This window comes from Leuciscus leuciscus, assembly GCF_965113295.1.
Source record: "Leuciscus leuciscus genome assembly, chromosome: 1".
Lineage (NCBI taxonomy): Eukaryota > Metazoa > Chordata > Actinopteri > Cypriniformes > Leuciscidae > Leuciscus > Leuciscus leuciscus.
Window position 1 is genome coordinate 54,469,294 of NC_138725.1, and position 23,496 is coordinate 54,492,789.

The 23,496-nt window shown below is 38.8% G+C and overlaps 1 protein-coding gene across 1 annotated transcript in view; it reads right to left on the reverse strand.

Annotated features, from left to right (window-relative positions):
• Positions 1–23,496, reverse strand: part of cacna1ia (calcium voltage-gated channel subunit alpha1 Ia) — a 274,744-nt gene that overhangs the window by 63,886 nt on the left and 187,362 nt on the right. Inside the window, exons 8-15 of the mRNA XM_082142182.1 lie at positions 20,436–20,778; positions 16,949–17,041; positions 10,083–10,431; positions 8,266–8,669; positions 4,599–4,750; positions 3,464–3,649; positions 955–1,072; positions 416–571 (exon numbers count right to left, since the gene is read on the reverse strand). Coding sequence (XP_081998308.1) covers positions 416–571; positions 955–1,072; positions 3,464–3,649; positions 4,599–4,750; positions 8,266–8,669; positions 10,083–10,431; positions 16,949–17,041; positions 20,436–20,778 — 1,801 coding nt within the window. The remainder of the gene's footprint in view (positions 1–415; positions 572–954; positions 1,073–3,463; positions 3,650–4,598; positions 4,751–8,265; positions 8,670–10,082; positions 10,432–16,948; positions 17,042–20,435; positions 20,779–23,496) is intronic.

The window sequence follows — 23,496 nt, forward strand, 5'->3', positions numbered from 1 at the left end:
TAACCTGGAGGCGCAATTCTACAAGCTCCCTGGAGAGATAACCTACTCCTGCAGACTGGATACTTGCCCGTGAAACCCTATTTATACAAGCATGCACATTGAAAATATATTAACCGGCAAGAACAACAATAGCCTTTTGGAAAAATGCCCTAGGACAGCGGTAAGATATTAGAGCCACGGCATGTTCTTGCTGTCATTTTGTTGCTAAACAACTGCACAAATTTGACCTTGTTAAGGAAAGCATCACAGCCACCAGATGCTTTTCAGGAGAACGTATTCAAATAACCTCATTGGTTCTGAAATTTTCATATTCAGCAACTAAACCTGAAAGGTATTGGACCTGTTACACCTGGGATTGCTTTGTGCATCAACCAAAACACTCAATTACCCAGATGCCCTAAGGTGAGTACCTTACCTCAGCCTGAAATCCTTCAACTAAGATGGCCACAAGCAGATTGAACAGAACGTAGTTCCCAAAAGTCATGAGCGCGACAAAATACAGGGCTGCCAGGGGGGAGGTAGAGGCCATGCCATTATACAAAACCATGTTCCAGTCCTCTTGAGTTAGGATCTGCAGACACACACACACACACACACACACACACACACACACACACACACACACACACACACACACACACACACACACACACACACACACACACACACACACACTTTAGATTAAACTTGGGAGAAAATTGGTTAAATAAATGAATTAATAAATAATTATATATATATATATATATATATATATATATATATATATATGTCAAAAAATATATATATATATATATATATGTTTTTTAGTTTTTTGTAATAGCATGTTATAGTCTAAAAACATTTCAACTCTTGTTTTCACTTGTGTGTTTTCACCCAGCTCCCAGTTGCCCTGTGTTCCCCGTCACCTGCAGCAGTGCTTTCATAAGTAAGATGAGTTTTGAGAGCGCTACGCACCTGAAACACCGTGACAATAGCCCAAAGCAGGGAGTCAAAGTTTTTTCGGTCAGGAACCGTGTCCCCAGCCTCTGTCTTCAGGCTGAACTTACAGCCGAATATGTGCATTCCCAGAATACTGCAGAAACAAACAGACAAACAAGCTTTGAATGTTAATCTCACGTTTAGATATTCTGATACCGTATGCTTCCGATCAACAGGATGTGAGATAAATGAGTCCGTCAGAGGTGAGGGGCCTATAAAAATGATATCAGTGCTATGTGAGGAGACATATGTCCTTGTTGGACAGCAGCCAAAGATGAGATCAGTCACGTTGGAGAGACAGATCACAGAATTCAGAATGCAACACGCACCAAGAGATAAATGAGACAGAGGTGATACTACAAACATATGCATGCAGTGTTGGTGGTAATGTGTTACAAGTGATAGACCACTTCACATTTAATTTTTAAAGGAATAATTAAAATAATGTGTTATTTCTTCAATTTAAACCATAATATCCAAGTTATAACTGAACACCTCTCATTCATGTAAGGCGTGTAAGTATTGTAGTATGTGTGAGTTTTGTAGATCTAGAGAGGGGGTCGGCAACCTATGGCATGCGTGCCAGCATTGGCACAAGGAGGGATAATCAATGCCATGTGACAATAGCTAAAGAAGTGCATGTACAGTACTGTGCAAAAGTCTTAGGCATGTTCATATTTGTTATTTTGTCATTTGTTTTGTTGTTTTTTGTCATTTTATTCATTTGTTTATGTGTCGATATAGCTTCTATAAATTTTTATTTCAGTTTAAGTTTGAGTTATTTTAGTACATGAAGTTAAACTAAATGTTTTCTTATCAACAAGCTGAAATAAAAGTTTTTTTACATTTTATCTCAGCAGACATTTATTTTATTTTTATTATATTTATAGTTTTAGTAAATTATAATAACACAGATGCTGCCTTAGAGCTGCGGTGGATTTGCTCTGCCATGGTACTCGCAGGTATGGTCGAAATAAACTTTGCTGTTGTCTTGACAACTGGCTCCAGCCTGGTTGTTAATGCACAACTTAAGACATTACGAATGTCTGGTTACACTTTATTTTAAGGTGTCCTTGTTACAGTGTAATTATACATTTAAGTACTCTGCCATATTAATTAACTACATGTACTCACTACATAATTAGGGTTATGGTTAGGGTTTGGTTTAGAGTTAGTTGCTTGTAATTATGCATCATTTACTGTTATTTTTATAGTAAGTACATGTAAGATGTGTAACAGAGACACTGCAAAATAAAGTGTTACAGAATGCATATATATGAAATATAAAGTGCTTGTATGAAATATGCAAATATAAAATCTATAAGATGTTTAAATCAGATTTTAAACCGGCTGAAAAAAAAACATGGTGTTTGGCTGAATTTTGTTTTAGAATTATATATGTTTCTGAAAATGACTAACTAAGTGAATGAATGAATGAGTGAGTGAATGCATGAGTGAGTGAGTGAGTGAGTGAGAGAGGGAACGAATGAGTGAGTGAGTGCATAAGTGAGTGAGTGAATGAATGAGCGAGTGAATGAATGAGTGAATCAGTGAGTGAATGAAAAAGTGAATGAATCCCACTTTTGAGGAAAGAAAAAATAAGACATAATTGAAACTTAATGTTGCTTTTCCTAAAAACGAAACAAAATTATAATGCATTACTTTAACCACAACATCCCACAAAACTCCATTCAAAACACCTATGGAAAGACAAACTTAACTTGTGTAAAACAGTTCTCTATGCGGCAGAGCAATGGTGAAGCCGATTAATAATTGGCACAACTATAGCTTCCAGTCTGTAATGCTGATTCATTCTCTCCATTTTCTCCAAAGACACGTCATCCGAGGCATCTGCTAACAGTTACTAAAGTCTGTTGACTGTACCCGCAGGCTGGGGACAACTATCCATTTAAGGGACATAATTCAGGGCATCGTTTTCAGATGAGGGGTTATAAATTGAGATGCTTGATGGGGGGAGGGGGTTGGGGGCACTGAAAGCTAAACGTGAGTGGGAAAGACGGATCGGCAGGATTGGTTTATGCACTCAATCCTACAGTAGCCTCCATCTGTCTCAGTGCACTCTGCTGGAATTGCAGCGCTGCAGGGGAGAGGCGGGTGAGTCAGTGGGCACCAGGGGCCTGAGTGTTATTGTTCTGCTCTCCATCAATCTCACTCTGATCCTTATGGGCCTGTCACTCGCAGCTGAAGCTAAGGTGTGCTCTGAGCAGCCTGTGCAGCTGAGACGCTCAGCCATGCAGAGCCCGGGCGTGATCCAGCTGCGAGGAGGGGGCTGCTGTCAGGTGTGGGATTTTATAAACCCAGGCTGCTTTGTGTGATAAAGTGTGTAGCATTTATTACAAACAAGTGTGAGCTCGGATACGGACAGAGACTATGAGTAAGCACACAGATATGAAACACATTGGGTTTCATTCACTAATAATTGCATACGAGACCCACTGGAATGCAATTACGAAGCCCAACCCACCTGAATATGAAAATAAAGAGCATAAGTAACATGCAGAAGGTGGCCACATTGTCCATGGTCTTCATCAGGACCACCAGCTGTCTGCGCAGAGCTGGCATGAACCGCACCAGCTTTATGACCCTTAACAGTCTGAAAGTCCTCAGGACGGACAGACCCCCGTCAGACTGTCCAACGATCTCGCATACACTATACACACATACACAAAAAAGCATTGATTCAATTGTATAAAAGGGTGTTTCTTTAACTTCAGGCACTTTTGTGAAATTTTGTCAATTGTCTATTGTTAGTAATGTAGTGATATGAAGCACAGCTCACACTTTAGTTACTTTCAAACCAAGCAGCTTTCTGTTGGTCAACGCAGTGAATTCGTTGAGAAATCTGCATGGGGAAATCTTTTGTCTTCATGATTTGTGATCATTAGTCATCATCATCATATACTGTGATCATCATATACTTTCAATCTTAATATAATATTGTAATAATATTTTATGATGGATTTTCGTATTTTAAGTTTAAAACTATGACGATTATTTTTTTCTATTCTATCTTTCTATTGTATTTTCATTTTAACTATACCAAATTTTTTTGCTCTGAATAAAGTTTTTGCTAAAGTGACCAAGAAGACAATAGTGTCAGTAATTATGTTTGAGATGAAACGTGCAAAGAAAAAGAAAAAAACTAGGTTAATATCACAATTTGATTTGAGTTATTGTCAGCCAAACTCTTATTTTGTCAAAATAATATGCAAAGAGTATGCATTTATGATACATAAAATGCTAACTTTGAAATAAGCCTTAACAAAACAAAGGAATCAGCCATTTAATCAAAACAATTGAATGCTACATCGTTTTGAGAAGTATTTAATTACTTTGAGGGGGAGAAAATCTCCAGTTAACTATACCTGTATACACTTTTGGACATTGATAGTTCACAAATTAAATAGTCTAGTGAGCGTGTGAGTTTATTTGCTAAAAAAAAAAGACCACATTTGAAGAAACACCCATATAACAGTATCATTATTTTGATTAAAAAAATATGATTTAAAATAGAATCAATTATTACAATAAAAAATGCATAACACCAACAATGTGATTTTTTCAGACATTCAACAAACTATAAAAGTAAATCCATTTACCTGATGATCACAATAATGCCATCAAAGATGTTATAGGGATTTCTCAGATATGAAAAGAAGCCAAAGGCAGTGAGCTTGAGAATCATCTCCAGGGTGAACATACTGGTAAACACTATGTTACAAATCTCCAGGACATCAGTCAGTTCATCAGGCTGTAGACAGAGAGAGAGAGAGAGAGAGAGAGGACAAAGAGGTTGGGATGGATAAAAGGAGAGGTAAATGTGGAGAGGTCATTTCAGATCACTACAGTGCTGTTCAAGAGAGTGTGTGCATTGTTGCATGGACAAGATCAGTTCATGACAGCAGGCATAAGTTCCTCAGTGAGGCTGTAACCTCTCATATGATACAAAGGTCAGAGAAAACCAGAGTTTAAACCTGACCAATTCCTTGCGGAACATCAGTCAGGAAAAGATATGGGGTGATGCGAGTACACTGATACTGTATGTGCATTATAAGTACTGCATGTCTTCGGCTTATTCTAGCCAAGATCCACCCACTTACACAGGAGGAAACTTATTGACATGAAAAACCGATCATGTTTCGTTATGTATTTGATCAAAAATACAGTAAAACAGTAAATATTACAATTTAAAATAAACATTTTCTATTTTCAGTGTCAAATGATCCTTCAGAAATCATTCTATGCCGATTTGCTGCTCAAGAAACAACTATTATTATTAGCGTTAAAAACAGATGCTTAATACAGTGCTGCTTTATATATTTGTGAAATTCATGATACTTTTTTTTCAGGATTCTTTGATGCATACCATTTCAGCATTTATTTGAAATATAAATATTTGGTAACATTATAAATGCAAAAAAACTTTTTTTTTGTGGCTGTGGTGTAGTATTACTACTACAGTAATATACACACACACTAACCTTGCATCATGTCCTCTTAACCCAACCTAAACCTAAGCTTTGTTTCCAGGCAGACTGTGTGCTCATGTACACTGTGTAAAGCCAGCCATTCAGTTTGTAGCTCCAAGCATCAGACAGTCAGTGAACAGATTGTGGGTGGTCTGTCGAATACTGAGACTAGTGTAAGATCTACTGCGCTTAGAAAGGGATCAACAGACCACCCCGATCTGCTTCAATCCACGCTGTGTAATCTGACATCACATAAATCCATTACACCTTATCTCAGTGTATGTTCATGTGCACGAGCGAGAGGGCGACCGAATTCCAGGGGAGCGAGAGCAAATTCTGATTTGAAAACACTTCCTTCGATGTCCCTTTTGTTCCTTTTTCCTCCATTCTTTTATTGATCAATATCTTTCCATTGACGAGTTAAGGCAGAGAAAACACAACTGAAGGACGAATGAAAACCAAACCACAGGCAGCTCCAGGGAGATGCCATTTACAGAAATTGAATATTGACACAGCAATCAGGAGTAATAACGGCAAAACAATACGGTAAAATACACCCATAGCTTCTCCCCTCTCTCCTTCCTCAAGCTGTACGGTAAACTCCTCTAATCAATCCATCAGCAGATTGTCTCATTATTTAAGCTATTTAGATAGTATAGCACACTACTTAAAAGAGCAGTTAAGTGATTTTTTTGTAAACCATGAATAAATTGTCACCATAAATGGAAAGATCAGTATATCTTGAGAAATCATACTCTTAAAAATAAACATTCCAAAAGAGGGCTTTTATAGGTACGTAATAGAAGAACTTTGGGTTCCCCAAAGTTGTCTTTTTCTTAGTGTGAAATGGAAAGGTTCCATTAATGTAAAATGGTCTACATGGAGCCATTAATGGCAATAAAGAAACTTTATTTTTAAGATTGTAGACGCTTTTTTCCGACCAATCAGTGAACTTTTAGGTGTTTGCTGGCTGTCAGTTATTTTGAGTGTTTGCTGACATTACTTCGGACGGTGGAATTTTGGAGACCGGGGGGTTAGTTTAATGACTAATCTCTATATCCAAATTTGGGGACTCCCCTGCTGTATAGTATGTGAAAGATATTATTTCAATTAAGTGTTATGTCCGAATATGCAGTATTCATTAAACAGTTGGCAAAAAATACCCGGATTACCTATGGACATAGAACGTACTTTATTAACAGCTAAGATACTTAAAATGTTAAATGCACCCTCAATTTCAGGAAGAGGCAACAAAAGTGTTACTAAAAACTTCCTACGATGAAATCTCAGAATTCCACTCCTTGTGGTTAAGCTGAAGTATTGAGTATATTTTAAAGATGAGTAAAACCAAGTCAAAAATGCAAATTCTGTCATCATTTGCTCACCCTCATGTTGTTCTAAACTAAGATTCTTTCTTCTGCAGAACATACAAGCAGATATTTTGAGAAAGGTCTCTCTTTTTTTTTTTGTCCATACAAAAGAAGTCAATAGTAACCCAAACTGTTTGGTATCAACATTCTTTAAAATATTTTCTTTTGTGATCCACAGAAGAAAGTAAGTCATAGAGGTTTGTAAAGGCATGAGAGCGAGTAAATGATGAAATAATTTTCATTTTTGGGAGAACTATTTAATCCATTTAATCCACAGTCGATCCACAATTCAAGCATGCAAACTGCATTTGAAATATTAGTTAAATACAATGATATACAACATTTTAATAAATCAGCATTTTCCGCTTTGAAATTGCATAAGTTTGAGTATTTTGCAGATTTATTCATGCTCTCACTGGTTGCTCAGATGATCCCACAATCCTTGTACAATCCTGGCACTCAGCTCCCATACAGAATGGATTGAAACAGCTGCTAATCAGACACCGTTGCAGCAGACTCATCTGGTAGCATTGCTTACAGCACCTTTATTTTTACATTTACTCATTTAGCACACACTTTTATCCCAAGCAACTTCCACTGCATTCAAGCTATACGTCTTTTCAGTCGATGCATTCACTGGGAATCAAACCTTGGTGTTGCCATGCTCAACTGTTTGAGCTACAGGAATCTTTGAATGCATTTGATTGCGCAGACCAAGAGCGTCGACAGCCATTCAATCGACTGTTGTGCGTGAGCACAAACACACACATGCTGCCCACACACATGTAAATATTGTGATCTTAACCATCCTTTTTGAGAGCCAGGTCAAAATATAATGAGTTACAGCAGATGATGTCACCACACATGATCTGTTTTAACCATATCAGGTCGTTTGGAACACAAACTCATGAGGAAAGACCTGTTGAACAGATGCTGTGTTTATATGTGAACGTGCATGCACACAGGGGCTTCTCTGTCTTGCCTGCGTGGGCTGCATTTACATGATGCTTCACGTGTTAAAAATGCTGCATAATAGAAGCCAATTGTGACTATCTCATTTTCTCTCTATATATCTGTCTTTTCCCGCTTGTTGATATTTTTAGAGTCCACAGAGATGAGAAAACAGGCCCCACTGCAGGCAAGGCAGCAAAGACATGAGGGGGTGGAGGAGAGAGATAGAGAGAGCAAGAGAGTGTGCATGAGTAGTAGTAGCTTTCTATGTCTTCCAAAGATAATTAACTGCACTTTCAAGGCAAGAAAAAGATCCAACAAGACTCCAAAGGCCGTTCCACACGCTCTCATTACTTTGAATGGCAGGCCCTGTGAAGACTCTATCAGCACCGCAGAAAGAGCCGGCTATTACAGTAATGTGTGACATGATGAGCATGAACACTTCTTTAGACTGGGTGCACTGCGGGTGAAATTACCTGGTTATGGTGCTCGATGCCCATGCTGATTGTATTGATGAGGATGGCGATCATAATCCCTCTGTTGAAGTACTTGCTTTCAACGATACCCCAAAGCTTCACTCTTATTTCATCCCAGATGTCTTTACATTTCCCGAAACAGGTGCGTTCATTCTTCAACGTGTCCTCGGAATCCTCGTCCCCCCTCTCTTCCAAGTGGTGGTCATCCCTGTCGGTCTCCTTCAGCGCACTCTCCTCTTCCTCCCCATTGGCCGAATGCCCCGTCGACCCCTCCCCCTCCTTGAGTGACAGGGCTGCGGCACACTGTGGACACTCCTGTGGGTTTGGGGTGATGGAGAGGGAGATGGCGTTCTCTAGAGTTTGGGAGCTGTGGTCCAACTTGGTTTCGTGAATACAGTGAGGCGCTATAAGACAAAAGACAAATTCAAAAAAATTGGTTTGACATTTTCATATAACACAATAAAATTTTGGCCCGTCAGTTTCTTGGATAACTGCCATGATACTGCTTTGGATTGAAATATCATTGGGCCATTAAAGCAAAGACATGCATGGATTTGTTCTTGTTTTTATTGCAACTTGCTCTTTGCTTTTATTACTTTATTATAAAAGCAGCTGAAGAGGCAACTCTTCCGCAAGCACTAAATGACCTCACACTCTTAAACCAATGCGCTTAGGCACGCACACACGCACACACAACAACAACAACAAAAACAATTAATTTGTCCTCTTCTCTAGCTGGTTTCCTAATCTAGTTATCTAATAAACCTGGCATTGTGTACAACAAAAATTGTTGGCTCTTTGATGAATGCTTTGTTCTTCTCTGTAAGTCGCTTTGGATATAAAGCATCTGCTAAATGCAGAAATGTATGTAAATAACTTGCTATTAGGTTTGGAGTATCAAGGAAGCTAATTTGAAACTTGGCCAGGCTTCAAGCTCGTGCAAGTGGCTAAATACACTGAACCAAATGACAAATAACTCTCTGATGACATCATGTATTATTTCAGATAATTATTGGCGTTTTGAATGAATTAATGCTAATAATAGCACCAAAATTCAACAAAATTTGCACTAAAGTAAAAAAAAAAAAAAAAAAAATGGAATACATCCTAATTTACTGTATGTAACTAAATACAAAAACAATGAATTTTAAATTAAAATTATTATTTGATGTATATATAAAAAAAGATTTACATTAAATTTACATTAAATAAGATTTATTTTTTGTTCCATCTTTTGAACCGTCCAAATGAACCAGTTCACTAGAATGAATCAGAATTTCCAAATGCTACGTATGAATGAGAGATGGCAGTTTAAAATGAACCAGTTCACTAGAACGAATCAGACTTTTTGAAGCCAAATACAAGTGATAGAGGATAGAACTAGGATGAATCAGATTTTTCCATGCTAAGTTTAAGACAAAAACCAGTTTACTAGAATGAATGAATGATGTGTGTTGGAAAGTCTGATTCATTCCATAAAAGCAGACTTTCCAGCACAACATGTTAAACAAACCAGTTTAGGATGAACTGACTCACTAAAATGCAGCAGACTTTCCAACATTATATATGAGTAAATAAATTGAATCAAACTTTTCAACACTTCATATGAGCGAAAAAGGAGAGTTTATAATGACTGATTTCACTAGAATGAATCACTTTTTTAACATTACAAATGAGCGAGAGAGGGCAGTTTGTATGAAAGCTTGCTACTATTTTGAAAACCGTTGACCTAAAGTCAGGCTACTTATTTTTAGTTATTTACTCCCCAACACTGTTAGTCATAGCATTTCTCTGCCTCCAACTCTCTCCTCACTCACTCTGAGCTGAACGGCAGTGATGTCTTTCTCCACCATTCACATTAGCTCCTCCCCCTGTCGATCCTGCACCTCCTTTTCCACGCCCCTTCCCTCCCCCAGGAGGAGGGGCTTTGCCACGGAGCATGTAGTAAAGAGCAGCTGAGCGACGGCGGGCCTTGCGTAGGATGTGGCAGACCAGCTGGAAGAGTTCCTCGTAACAGTCTCCGGGCTCAACGAGCGAAGCCAGCGTGCTGGAGGACAGGTAGCGAGCACGTTGCTCTTGCATCAGCTGGTGCTCTCGCTGTTTGGTCTCCGAAAACTGAGTGGCAATGACCACCAGGCACAGATTAATCATGAAGAAAGATCCAATCTGGAACAGGAAGAACAGAGAGATCTTGAATACAATGAAAATTATCAGACACACTTACGTTGTTCTAAACCCTTAAAGGTGCAGTCACATTTACCATTGTCCGAAAAATTTCACAGCCAAAATCCAGCCACAATGAGTTCAAGTTGGTCATGCAATTTTGTTGTGTTGAACAAAAGAAAGCTGCTTGATTAGATTTTTCTTCCGTGAATAAAAAAGAAAGAAAAAGGGTTGAAGAACTTTCTGGTACTGGTCAATCTTGTCTGAAGGTCATATAAGAGCTTGCTGTTGTTCATTGACAACTCTACACTTTAAATCAGATTTTTTTTTGGATCTTGAATTCAATTCGGTGATTCAATGATCGCAGCAGTTACAATAAGTGAGTTGGAACCTGAGAACTGAATCAGTCTGAGTTTTGAACAAATCATTCAGACTAATTGTGCAAACCAGATCAATCGATTCAACAAATTTGACTTACAGAAGAACCAAATTCATTCACAGACTTTAGTGCTTCTCTCAAAGATTGCTTATGCAGATTTTTACTGAATAACTTTTTGGTCTCTTTGTCGCACAAAACTATTGTATGACTTCAGAACTCTTGGAATAAAGAGCACAAGTCCTAAAGACCACTTTTACGATACTTTTATGGTGCTTTTGCAACCCTTTTGAAGCTTGAAGGCTCCAGGCCACGATCAGTGTAATTGCTTGAAAAACTTCAGGATATTCTTTTAAAATTTCTCCTTTTATGTTCTATGAAAAAAAGTAAAATGGGTTTGAAACGACAATGTTCATATACATTTTTGGGTGAACTAAACTTTTAAGTACATTTATTTGAGTTTACATGCATTTTGCTGTCATTACAATACCTAAAGATCATTCTTAAACTTAATTCTGTAACCAAAACACTCACACTGCATGTGAAGTCTCAGCTGCTTTAAATATCCAGAACTACATGACACCAAAACCCATTGGAAGCTCTCTAACGCAGCCTGTGCTGCAGTGTTTGGCATTAGCAGTGGCCATAGCTGTCAAGATGAGCTTCTATAAACGGACCCTATGTTTGAAGAAGTCAGCAGACGCCCAAACAAGAGACTGTTTTGTTGTGTGTGCGCCTGTACCGCTCTGGCTTTGATATGCTATAATTATCAGGCTCTTTCATAGCAGCAAAACCTCCAAATATCTCCCAGTCCTCGCAGAGAAGGGCTAGATCCCTCTGCCAACATGAAACGGATTATAATAGGGAGCCAATCATTTTAAAGACTGAGGGTGAACCAGTTCTAGACTTATCAGAAGAGAGAGCCTGCTCTTATATCATTCACCATTCATATCACTGGCATTTGTCAACACACAAATGCACACAGATCTTTCTCGCCTTAATGAAAGTACAGCCTGGTTGCAGCTTATGTGAAGTAGGGATCAGAGGACGGATGAGTTGTGAGGAGGACAGAGAAGGTGGAGAAATGAGGAGTTGGGCATATGTGTGTGTAGGGCAGCTGTGCAGATGCATCCTGCCTTCTCATCTGCTGTCCTGATTTGTGATTCTGATGTGTGACTGGACTGCTCCTAATCAACAGCCAGACTTCTGTTTTATGCAGATATACACCTTATTTCCTTGCAATCACCTCTCCTATCATCAATTCCACTGTACTGTTTAATGCACACACACACACACAACTAAAATGTGTCTTCTGCATCTCTCTTTGATATGCTCTGAACATATTTGTTTCTTTAAAGGGATAGTTTAACCAAAAATGAAAACTCTGTCATCATTTACTCACCCCTCATGTCGTTGCAAACCTGTACAGTATGACTTTTTTTCTTTTGTGGAATTCTGTCTTGAATTTTTGAGGAATATCCACAGCTGTGTTTCCCAAAAGCATTGCCACCAATTTTCTCTACGATCAGCTTAGCTCACGATGCTTTTGGGAAATGCATCCCAGGCCAGTCTTTAATATTATGAAAGAGAATGAGGATTGGGTGACAAAATAAGTACTATAAAAGTGGTAGTGATAGCTTTCTCTGAAGAATAATTAGGAATTTCACTCATTATTCACTAAAAATGTAGACATTCGCTCTAGCTCTCCTATATAATAATAAAACAAAACAAAATAAAATATAATGACTAATGCTTAATTAACAGCCCACAATATGAGAAGATTAGTCATGAACAACTTAACTTATTTGAGTTTGTTTACACCTTTAAGTCCCAAATGGTGCCTTTACAACATTGAAGACAAATCAGTGCAGTTACTTATACAATATTTTAAAACCAAAGAAAAAAATAATCTGACATTGCTTAGAAAGACAGACAGAAAGTAAGAAAGGGAAAAGAAAGGGTCAGACATACAGAAGGAACAAGGCAGAAGTAGAAAAGGGGTCAGAGGGGTGCTGGTTAGTGAGTATACTTCAGTTCTGTTACAGTTGGGTGAAAGATGACAGGTGATGATTTATACTCTCATTTAATATTGTTCTTACAATGTAAGGGTCTGGCTGCAGGCAGGGTGACCTTAAGACTTCCTGTCCAAAAAAAGAACAGTAAGCAAAGCCGGAAATTTCATTATTTTGCTATTAATTTGAAAATGTGAGGTGAACTTTGCCAAAAGATTTATATAGATTAGGCAATAAAATAACATAAAAAAATAAAATAAAATAAATATTTATGAATTATATTCATTACTGAAACCCACAAGCAGCAAACCAAAAAACATTATATTTTACATTATACATACTATTTTGTTGCCTCTAATCAGAGAAAATGCATTTACTTTAATTATATGTGATCATTCGTTCAGCTGAAGAGGAAAAACTGGGCACAGAGATGCCGAGCCTGAATTAATTGCTCCAATGTTCAATAGAAGTGAAAGGAAGTGAATAGAGGTTCATCGGCGGGGTGCGGGCTGTGTCGGCACACTATGGCCCTCTCTCTACAGGTAGCGACTGCTGGCTGTGTGGTTGCCAGGTTACAGACAGAGCAGGGCGTCAAAGAAGTAAATAAAAGTGCTGAGGGACAGCCTGCACACACACACACACACACAGTGAAAAGACACATCTTACTCCCTCAAAACAGTGCAGATCACATAGGGATTCGGCTGTTGTTTCGGGCTATGCCAGAGAGCATAAAGCATCACAAACTAACAGCTACATACGGTAGTTTATGATTTTTTAATTTATTTTTTATATATGTATATGAGTTTTCCTGTTCAGTGTGATGTTTAATGTACCCACACTTGTTAGTAACTGCCTTTTTCCAGACATGTAAAAGCTTTAATAAAATCATGATTGGGAATAAAATAGAACAGAACAAAACATGGAAATACATTGAGCTTGTGTTAACCACAAACCTTATTTTAGGCATTTAACCAAAAACTCTTCAAACCCCTCAGTAAATAATAACCATCAAGTATCAAGTATTGCTTTTATCATTTAAAACACAGTGACATGCTAAGGCAAGCCATTTTAGCTTTTATTTATTCACAGGATGCATTTTTTTTATATCAATAATTAAATTTGTACTATTTAAAATGTGAATTCATGATATTAATATAAAATATGTCTATTTCTGATATCAGGAATTACATTTTCATTAGTACTAGTTAAAGGAGGGAGGATTGTAGTGGGAGCACTGGGGTGTCAGGTGTGACTGTGTGGCAATGGCAATTAATGGTTTACATGGCTCATGGGTCAGACAGGAGGGCCCCTAAACAGAATTTTGCTTAGGGCCCCAGGGAGGTCAGGATCGGCTCTGCACGTGACAGAAACAACATTGCGGATATAGTACGTCCAAATTTCATTCATACTACCCATATTCATTCTATATAGAGCATACTTATTAACGTTCGCAAAGTAAATTCAAATGAAGTAGGCTACCTACTCGGACAGTGCGCGATTTTGGACACAGCGAGAGTCAACTGGGCTGCACCTACTGTATGGACCTTTGGTCAATTTCTGTTTTTTAGGCAGCACAAGACTAATAATGACTTGTCTAAATGATGTCTGCTCAGTCTCTTTATACTTCACTCAATGTCACATTCCACAAGTCAAGGTACTTCTGGTGCATGCTGGGAAAGATCACATGACAGCTTCGCAGGGTGCATGTGTCGGGGTGGCAGGGTCTCTGTCAGGAAGTGTGAGAGACTGCCGTGATGGCAGCAGGGGTCCACTAGTCTGATGAGCTCTAATTAACTGCTAATGCTTTCACTCTGCTGACCTACACAGGATTAGGCCCTGTCATTAGCTACACACACACACACACACACACACACACACACACACACACACACACACACACACACACACACACACACACACACACACACACACATACATTTCCATTTACTTGCCATTTGTTGGGCTAAAATGGATTTCGGCATCTCCAGCAGTGCCATCAGTTGTCTAACACGAGTTTAAACGCGGGAAATGGGAAAGGTAAGAAAAGCACAAATAGCTACAACAAATATCAGCAGGCCTCTCCACTATCTGACCTGCACATCTCATTCCTAAATCCATTCCCTTCCTCTTTTATTCCTTTAGTCTCCTGCTGTCTTTCAGCCTCAGATCCTTTTCCTTCTTATCCTCAGGGCATTTCTTTCTGCTCGCTCTCTTCTTTAATCTTAGGAGAAGACATTATCCGAAGCACATCTCACTGCAGGGCTGTCTCGTTCACTGCTGTTCCTCCCATTCAACAAAGAGGGCCGCCGCGGTACAAGAGCTGGCTCCAACACAGTAACGTTAAACATACAGCAGAAGCAAAGATAAATTCATTTTCTAGTGTCCAGCTATTGATTCTTCACTATGTTGTTCATTGCCTAATTGATCTGTGCAGCTCCGTCAACTCCTAAATGTGCTGTTTAGCTAATATCTGAATCTTTGAAACATTCAGGCCATCAATGGGAGTCGTGCATATTCAGTTAAGCTCAGTCTGTCAATAAAAGCTGTTTGCAGATGAATCTCTGAGGAATGACAGTAGTGATGTTTTTCAAGATTTTAAACTTCAGCTGCAACGCACCATATGGCAGGACTAATCAAATGGATATTGTCCATAAACATCTATTACCCATTACGTGGCCTTGCATTAAAACTACTGTATTAAGTTTGAGTTTACAGATGGCACTCTAAACACTAAATATGAGTCTCAAAAAATGATTGTTTTGGAAGAAAGAGTAAATAATTAGTAGTAGGGATGCACAATTTTAAATTTTATTCAATTTTATTTAAATTGAGGTACAAAAGTACAGTGACTGTCTTTTCTCTTCTTTTTTTTTTTTTTTTTTTTTTTTTTTTCTTCTTTGTTTCTGCTTGAGGTAACTATATTCTAAACACCCATAATTTAAAGAATGGTTGTCCTGGCATAAAAGTTGGACCAGTCACATAATCTTTGACAGGTGGGTGGGGTGGTATTGGTGGTGGGATGGACCCCTATTTATAAGCTATTGCTTCTTGGGAGTTCATTTTTTCACAATAGAACACAATTGTTTTTCCGGAACAGCTGTTGGTCAAGCTACCTTGAACTATGGTGGGTACTAGTTGTAGCTGCAGTTGAAATGTAATGTGTTTTGTACTGTAAATTTTACACTCCTTCGAAAATGTAGCTGTGTAACTGAGTAACTAATTCAATTGCTTGACACCATTGGGAAGATATGGACTGAAATGGTAGTGATGTCACCGACCCGGGGTGCAGTTAAAGATTCCTTTTGTCCATTCTCTTGTTTTTTTTTCGAAGTTGGCTATAAGCTCTTGTAGATCTTGTACAACAGTATCCAGCTTGAGTTGGCATGTGCAATCATAATTGTTTGTAACTTAAGTTATTTGTATTGTGATGAATGATATATTATCATATTTTGTGTGGGCAAAGTATGTAGTCCTGGCAGCAGGGAAAGTAATATATTTTGTAACTTGTTACTCTGTGATTGCTACCCCCAAAAACTGTTCTGATGTAGTAACAAATGCAATGTGTAAAATTGTGGAAATAAACTAAACTAAACTAAACTAAACACAATATATTGGTGCCATAGTAGTTATCGGGTGATATTAGAGATTTTTTTTTTTTTTCAGCATATCAAAATTAATATCCATTTGTAATACTGTACATTAATGTTGTGATGCCTAATTGTACTCTAAATTTACATTTAAAATGGTTGATTGCAGTATTATAATGTTTTATTTTAATTTGTTTAGACAAAATAGTATAGAATTTTAATATCAGCCAAATAATCACTGTATTATCTGTATCGGCCAGCATATTAATATCAGTGCATCCCTAATTGGAAGGCTTTGTAAGTTGTAAGGCTCAGTGTTGTAATGTGTTAAGCTGTATTTTTGTGTCCAGGGGAGAGACATGACCTTTTTGTTCTTACCATTGAGACCAAGCATCCAGTTCACCCTCTGGCCCTGTTTAAAGGTCACTAAACTTCAGGTCCTCCCAGACTACATATGCCATATACAACCACAGACTACAAGTTCTTAATAATTAGGACACATGCTTCATTTCTGAACACATGCATGCCAACATATAAAAACTTACGATGATGAGGAATATGAAGTAGATGAAGTTGTAGAAGGAATGAGCGTCCATGACGTAGTACATGATCTCCACCCAACCCTCTAGCGTGATGACCTGCACAGACCAGATCAGACCACATTCAAGCTCTTTATACACCTGGTAAGATTAGTCTCGGATGATCCATCACAAGTCGTTAGTTGAGACAAACTGCTGTTCATGATGAAGTAAGATGCGTCTACTATTTGTGGTCGGATTGTGAGGGAAGAATCTATATATAAAACGTATATAAGAGTTAGAAGTGTTAAGAGCGTAATCTTTTGTTAGATTAGTCTTAATCACACTTAATAGCTTATGCCATTTTGTTCAATTCTCATGAAATGCAAAAAGGAAGGATATAAGAGAATATAAGTTATTTTGCCAAGTGTGAAGGCGGCCTTTCTCTTTTGTCCAAAACGCATCAGGATCAGGGTTTCCGTTGTCCGGTAATTACCGGACATTGGCCGGAAAAAAAATGAAATGTCCGACAAAATTAAATCTCTCCGGTCAAATTGTCCGATTAAAATTACCTAATAATCCCGCCCCCCTAACACAATCTGAATTTGAGAATAAGCCTAAAATGTATGTATCAAACAAAAATACACCGACCTTTGGCTTTTATAAAGGAACAGGCTCTACCGTTTGAAAGTTATTAAACAACATCGCATGCTGCATTTCAAATAAAGCGCACGCCTAAAACGGCTGTAATATAGACCTAAACAACGACAACGAACGAATGAGTGAGACGTTTCAAATATGGCCAGGCCCAGGCAGACTAGCCGTAAAAGCTTTTTTCAGAGGCCAGACGCGACGGACGATGGTGAATCAGGAACGCCTGAAGCCTCAGATGTCCAGACAGCTCCACCACCACCGGAGAAAAAGCAGAATCGGATCAAGACGAAGCAGCGAAGTCGCCTTGCGGAGAACAAGGTTACGCGGCTTATGCGCATTGCAAGTTGTGGAGAGACACTAGCCGCGTTTCCATTATTAGGCTACCCTTCAAATTGAAATTGCGAATTAAAAATACGCACAATGGAAACACGTTAATTTCGCAAAAACTCCCGTTTATCGCAAGAACGTTTTTATGCTCGCATGAGGTGGTTTTTCAGGCAATTCGAAAAAGGAATATTTCGCAAAACTGCAATGGAAACAGTTTTTGCGCATTTGCAGTCACCTGACTTAGAAGACGCGGTGTGTTTGAGGTCCATGTATAGCTACGCAAATAATAATCATTTTATATTATTTTATTATATTATAACATTTAATAAGCTATATTTAGAAGACGCTTTTATGCAAAAAAGGAACAAAGCTGAGTGTGGAGCGCGCACTGCATGGCACGGAGGCGCGGGCGTGACCACTTGCATTTTCCTATTAACAGTGGAAACAACTTAAAATACTCTGTCATTTCTGGTCATACAGAAAATAATAATACATTATTCTCAACTACTTTTATTTGTGTAAACTCACAATAACAAGAAAACGTTGTGCTTTTGTAAAATCAAAAATCAAAAATCAGACGCACTTTCATGATCTCCATAAACTGGAGCGTGAGAATTGAAACAAAATATAGCCTATGTAGGCTAAAGCTTGAAATGTCCACTTTAAAACGAACAAATTCGAATCGAAAGCTAATACCTTCTGATTATGTACCTAATCTGTATGAAAGGTGCATTTCTCTCTAAAAGCGCATCTGCTTAACAGCGGAGATGGAGATGTGATTTTAGCCGACACTTAGAAAACAATAGTTTATTTATAATAGGCTATTAATGGCTCTTCTCATTCAGCACTGCGGGAAAAACATCAATTCCAGGTTCTAATTTGGCCTTTGAAAACCAGTAAAATCGACATGTTTTCCATATTAATTTGTGAATATGTTAAATGTTTAATAAAGGGGCAAAAAGTCATAAACAAAAATCAGAAAATGCGTCGGTATTTACTTTTTTTGCGCAGCAGTTTGTGTAGCCAGTTCAAATTAAAATTTTGGTGTTCAACTTTGCGTTTTAAAAAGACAACAACCGTTCATTTTTCGTTTTTCAATTACGGGTTAAAAAAGGAAAAACGAATGGACAAAAGTAGCCTACATGGATCGTTTGGACAGAATACGAGACAGAGTGCTTTATTAAATCCATAAAAGAAACAATAATTAGCCTATAGGAATACTGGATTCTAAATCTCAAATAAATGCCACAATCAAAACCTCGGAGCAAAAATGAGGGCGAAACACCCAGAAACTCCTTATGTGTCGTTCGCAGTACAAGGGTCTTTCCCTGCCATTAATGCTTGGATAACACGCCACGTCTCCTTCCATTAATCATAATAATAATGTCTAATGCGGTGGCAGTGATATTATATAAACCAACGTCCGTTGCCGTGATTTTTTAAATGACTTATCGTGAGAGAAAAAAGGACGTTTAGTCGCATATAACATCGGTTAATGGAAACGCCGTCATTTCGCAATAGTTTTTTTATCGATATTTAGATAATAGCGCAAAACATTTGCGCAAATCTGTAATGGAAATGCGGCTATTTACACCGCGAGATATTCAGATATTTTATGTGGGGAAGGGGGATTGGTTTGTTAAACTATGAATGTGAAACCATAGTAAAAACAATTGGCGTTGATTGACGCCAATCGGACGTTCATGGTTTTTTTTTTCGTCTATTTGAAAGTTAGGCTAATAAACATGTTGCGTTCTGTACGGCCTGATTATGTCATTTTTTTTAAGTTACATAGCCTGCCTCCAGTTTTCCTCAACTTGACTAATTAAGAGGCAATATTTGACCGGCATATCATCAAAATGTCCGGAAAACGAAATCTCTGCCGGTCACTTTGACCGGCACCATTTTTTTCTAGCGGAAACTCTGATCAGGATAGATTAGCATTTGCAACACACTACACATGCAATGTGGTCACGTGCAGTTCTGACTTCATCTGAACATGCATCGGATCGCATTTACACTTATATTTAGCGCTGCTGATATATGATAGGATCACCCAAAACAGACTGAATCAGATGTACAGTACTGTGCAAAAGGCTTAGGCATGTTAATATGGTGTAACGACCCTTTGCGTTTAAAACGGCTTTTGTCCAGGTACACTTGCGCATAGTTTTTCAGGTAGCTTTGCAGGAAGGTTTCTTCAAGCATCTCGGAGACGTTCCCGCAGTTCTTCTGGATTTAGTCTGTCTCAGTTTTTTCTGTTTCTTCATGTAATCACAGACGGACTCGATGATGGTGAGCCATCATCCTGGCTGTTGTCAGATTCCTTGTGCATACACAAATCTCACTGGATTATTACAATTAATGGCAAAAAGAGTGTTTGGAAATGTAAACTGATATTTTCTACTGACACACTACAGCATAAGATATAAATAACTGACTTAAAACCAAATTTTCGGGCGGGATATATTACCATGCCTAAGACTTTTGCACAGTACTGTGCAAACAAATGGCATTTGGCTCCGTCTCATACCTGAAATATGACGATCCATGCATAGCCTATGTTGTCAAAACTAATCGCTCCTTTATGTGGGTTGGTGTGTCCTGTATGACAGCGGGTGTAGTACTGGTTCCAGTTCACACAGAGTCCCACTGCAGAGGCACTGCCATTGACCAGCGGCTCCGCACTCAGACCCAGGGCCTGACGGTGCAGCGCGTCCTCTTTATCTAGACAGCACTCCCGTCCACCCTCTCTCCGAGTGGGCACATCATTGCAGGACATGATGCCATTATCCTGAGCAAGAGAGCAGATGAAGGGCCGTTCGTCATCCTCCTCAGGCCGATAATATGGGGCGGGGAGGGTGATGCCAGATGTGCTGAGGGCAAGATGAGAGGAGAAGTCAAGGTTTTTGGAAATACAGAGTTAAAAACTGCACAAAATGAAAATGCATTAAATATGTATATAGATAATTAATATAACACACATATATACTGTACATATGCAAACTAGTGATGTACGAGACTAGCCAACTAGTCGATTAAACAATACTGCTGCTGCTAGTTGACTTGGGAATACTAGTCGTTCACTTTTTTTTGCACATTTAATGTTTTGCTTTATATTTTTACAAAGGCTACGTTTAAATTACCGTCATATAAATGTTACATCTTAAAATGTATATATTATTTTGAAATAAGTATATCTCCAGCGGAAAATAAAACCATTTAATTTAATCTCAGATTTTGCATGCGTTGTTTTCACTCGCAGCGGTTGATAGAAATGTCCACTCGGAAGATGAGCAAGGTGAATGAGTATGTTGAAAGCCTATACACAAAACGTTTTTTTTTTTTTTTTGTCATGTCAAACTAATATAAAAATTAAGCTTATAGGCTTGCTATACTACTGGTAATGAGGGACAATACGGTATGCAATTTCATATCATCGGATTAAAGGAGAAACATCATGAATGAAACTTACTTGACACTTGAACAGTTGCTATATCAACATTGCATGTATCTGACCTGTTTTTAGCGACATTCAGTATGGGATTTGAAAAATTTCCATTTAAACGTTAATGAAATTAGTTGTTGCGCACATCCCTACACACACACACACACACACACGCGCACACACACACGCACACACACACGCACGCACGCACGCACGCACGCACGCACGCACGCACGCACACACACACACACACACACATATATAGACCCGTTGTCTCACATGTATATAGATGGACAGATAGAGAGACAGACAGACAGAACAATAGATGGACAGAACCAAAGACAAAGAGACAGACATATTGATTACATACATACATTTTTGTTATTTTTTCTTATTTTCAAACAACATTTTGTGAAGTTTGTGCTTAAAACAAGGGGGAGAAAAAATAATAAGAAAACTAAGTTCTATATACAGTATGTATATATAATAAAAAAAAAAAAATTTCAGTGGTAGAACTAGAATCATTGTGCATCTATAGATCTCATCTGGTGAGTTGCCACTTGTTGGCCAAAGAAAAATGTAAGTGTTTTTTGCAGGATAGCTGAAAACTCTCTAGGTGGACCCGAAGAGATCTGCGCAGTATCCAGTATGGACTCACTCTATAACAGAGCAACTGAGCTTGTGTAGTGTACATGTGTGTGAAGCCCATTTCTCTGGGAGTGACCCATTGAGGGCAGCCTGTCCCTTAATCACAGTGTTTTACTGCCCAGAAATAGCTGTTTCCATCAGCCACTCACCCTCTCATTCATATAACAGGGTCACAATGACTATTTACCCACCCTTTCCTCCTCTCTCGCTTGCTTGTTTTTATCCTCTTTCTCTGTTTCTCTCACGTATATCCATGTATTAGCAGCAACATGCAAAGCCATTTTTTGGCACAGTACAGATAAGCATAGCACATGCAAGCCACAGTCACACTGACCAATCAATGCCTCTATTGCTTTGTGGTCTAGACAGTTAATCTAAATGTGCGCGCGCATGCACACACACACACACACACACACACACACACACACACACACACACACACACACACACACACACACACACACACACACACACACACACACACACACACACACACACACACACACACACACACACACACACACACACACACACACACACACACACAAAGCTCCCATGACAGCCATGTTGGAGGTATTGGATGCCAAGAAAGGATTGGTTCATCCCCAGGGTGTAATTCTCCCCATTTGGACGGAGGACTCCTCCGCAGACTCGCAGCTCGATCAAACCAAGAATGTTTCTGTTGTCGTGGAGGACATTTTTCCTTTGCCCTTCAATAACACGGCAGCCAAAAGATCGGAACCATTCGATACCAGTAATGAGCAATGGTATATCAGGCTACACCAGAAAAAGCAATTTGTCTAGGTAGACCACCGTGGTGACACTTGTGCGAGGATATACGTGTGCACATTTCCAACTCACAAAATAATCAATGCCTGTGATGTGGCAAATTGAGCCAATGAATCAAACATCATACAGACGTATGAATTCCCCCGTGAGCTTTGTGCGGTACACACTGAGATCTCTCCTATAAACGTCAGTCTCCATTTTCAGGAGGATAGTCAAGCCAGACTACGCGGCACTGCTTTACTTAAAGAGCTCAGTGGTATGGCGACAACCGGAAGGGTTGGGAGAGAAAGACAGAGACAGAGAATCAGTAGGTCTGTCAGGGCTCTGCAAGGAGTGCTGGAGTGTGAATGATGTTTGTGCCAGTGCCAGTGCTCGGGCACAGCATGGCAGCGCACTAAGACGCACAGCCCAGCGTGGAACACCGCTAACACCCCACTGTGGCACAAAATGCCATTCCACTGCCAATGAGACTGCTCTCACACATGGAGATAATTGACCAATGACTGACACGCTGTTTGTGGGTTGTCACAGGTGGGTTGGTGTTAAGGAATGCACTATAAATCGAGCCCTGGAGATCATTGTGACTTTGAGGGTTGACTTTTTAAAGGAATTTCTTTTATTTGAGTCATTTTCAATGTTCGACTTGAGCAATCTAAATTGTATGTTTGGTGCCTTTAGCTCAGTTAATGTTGATGGTCTTAAAGGCGGC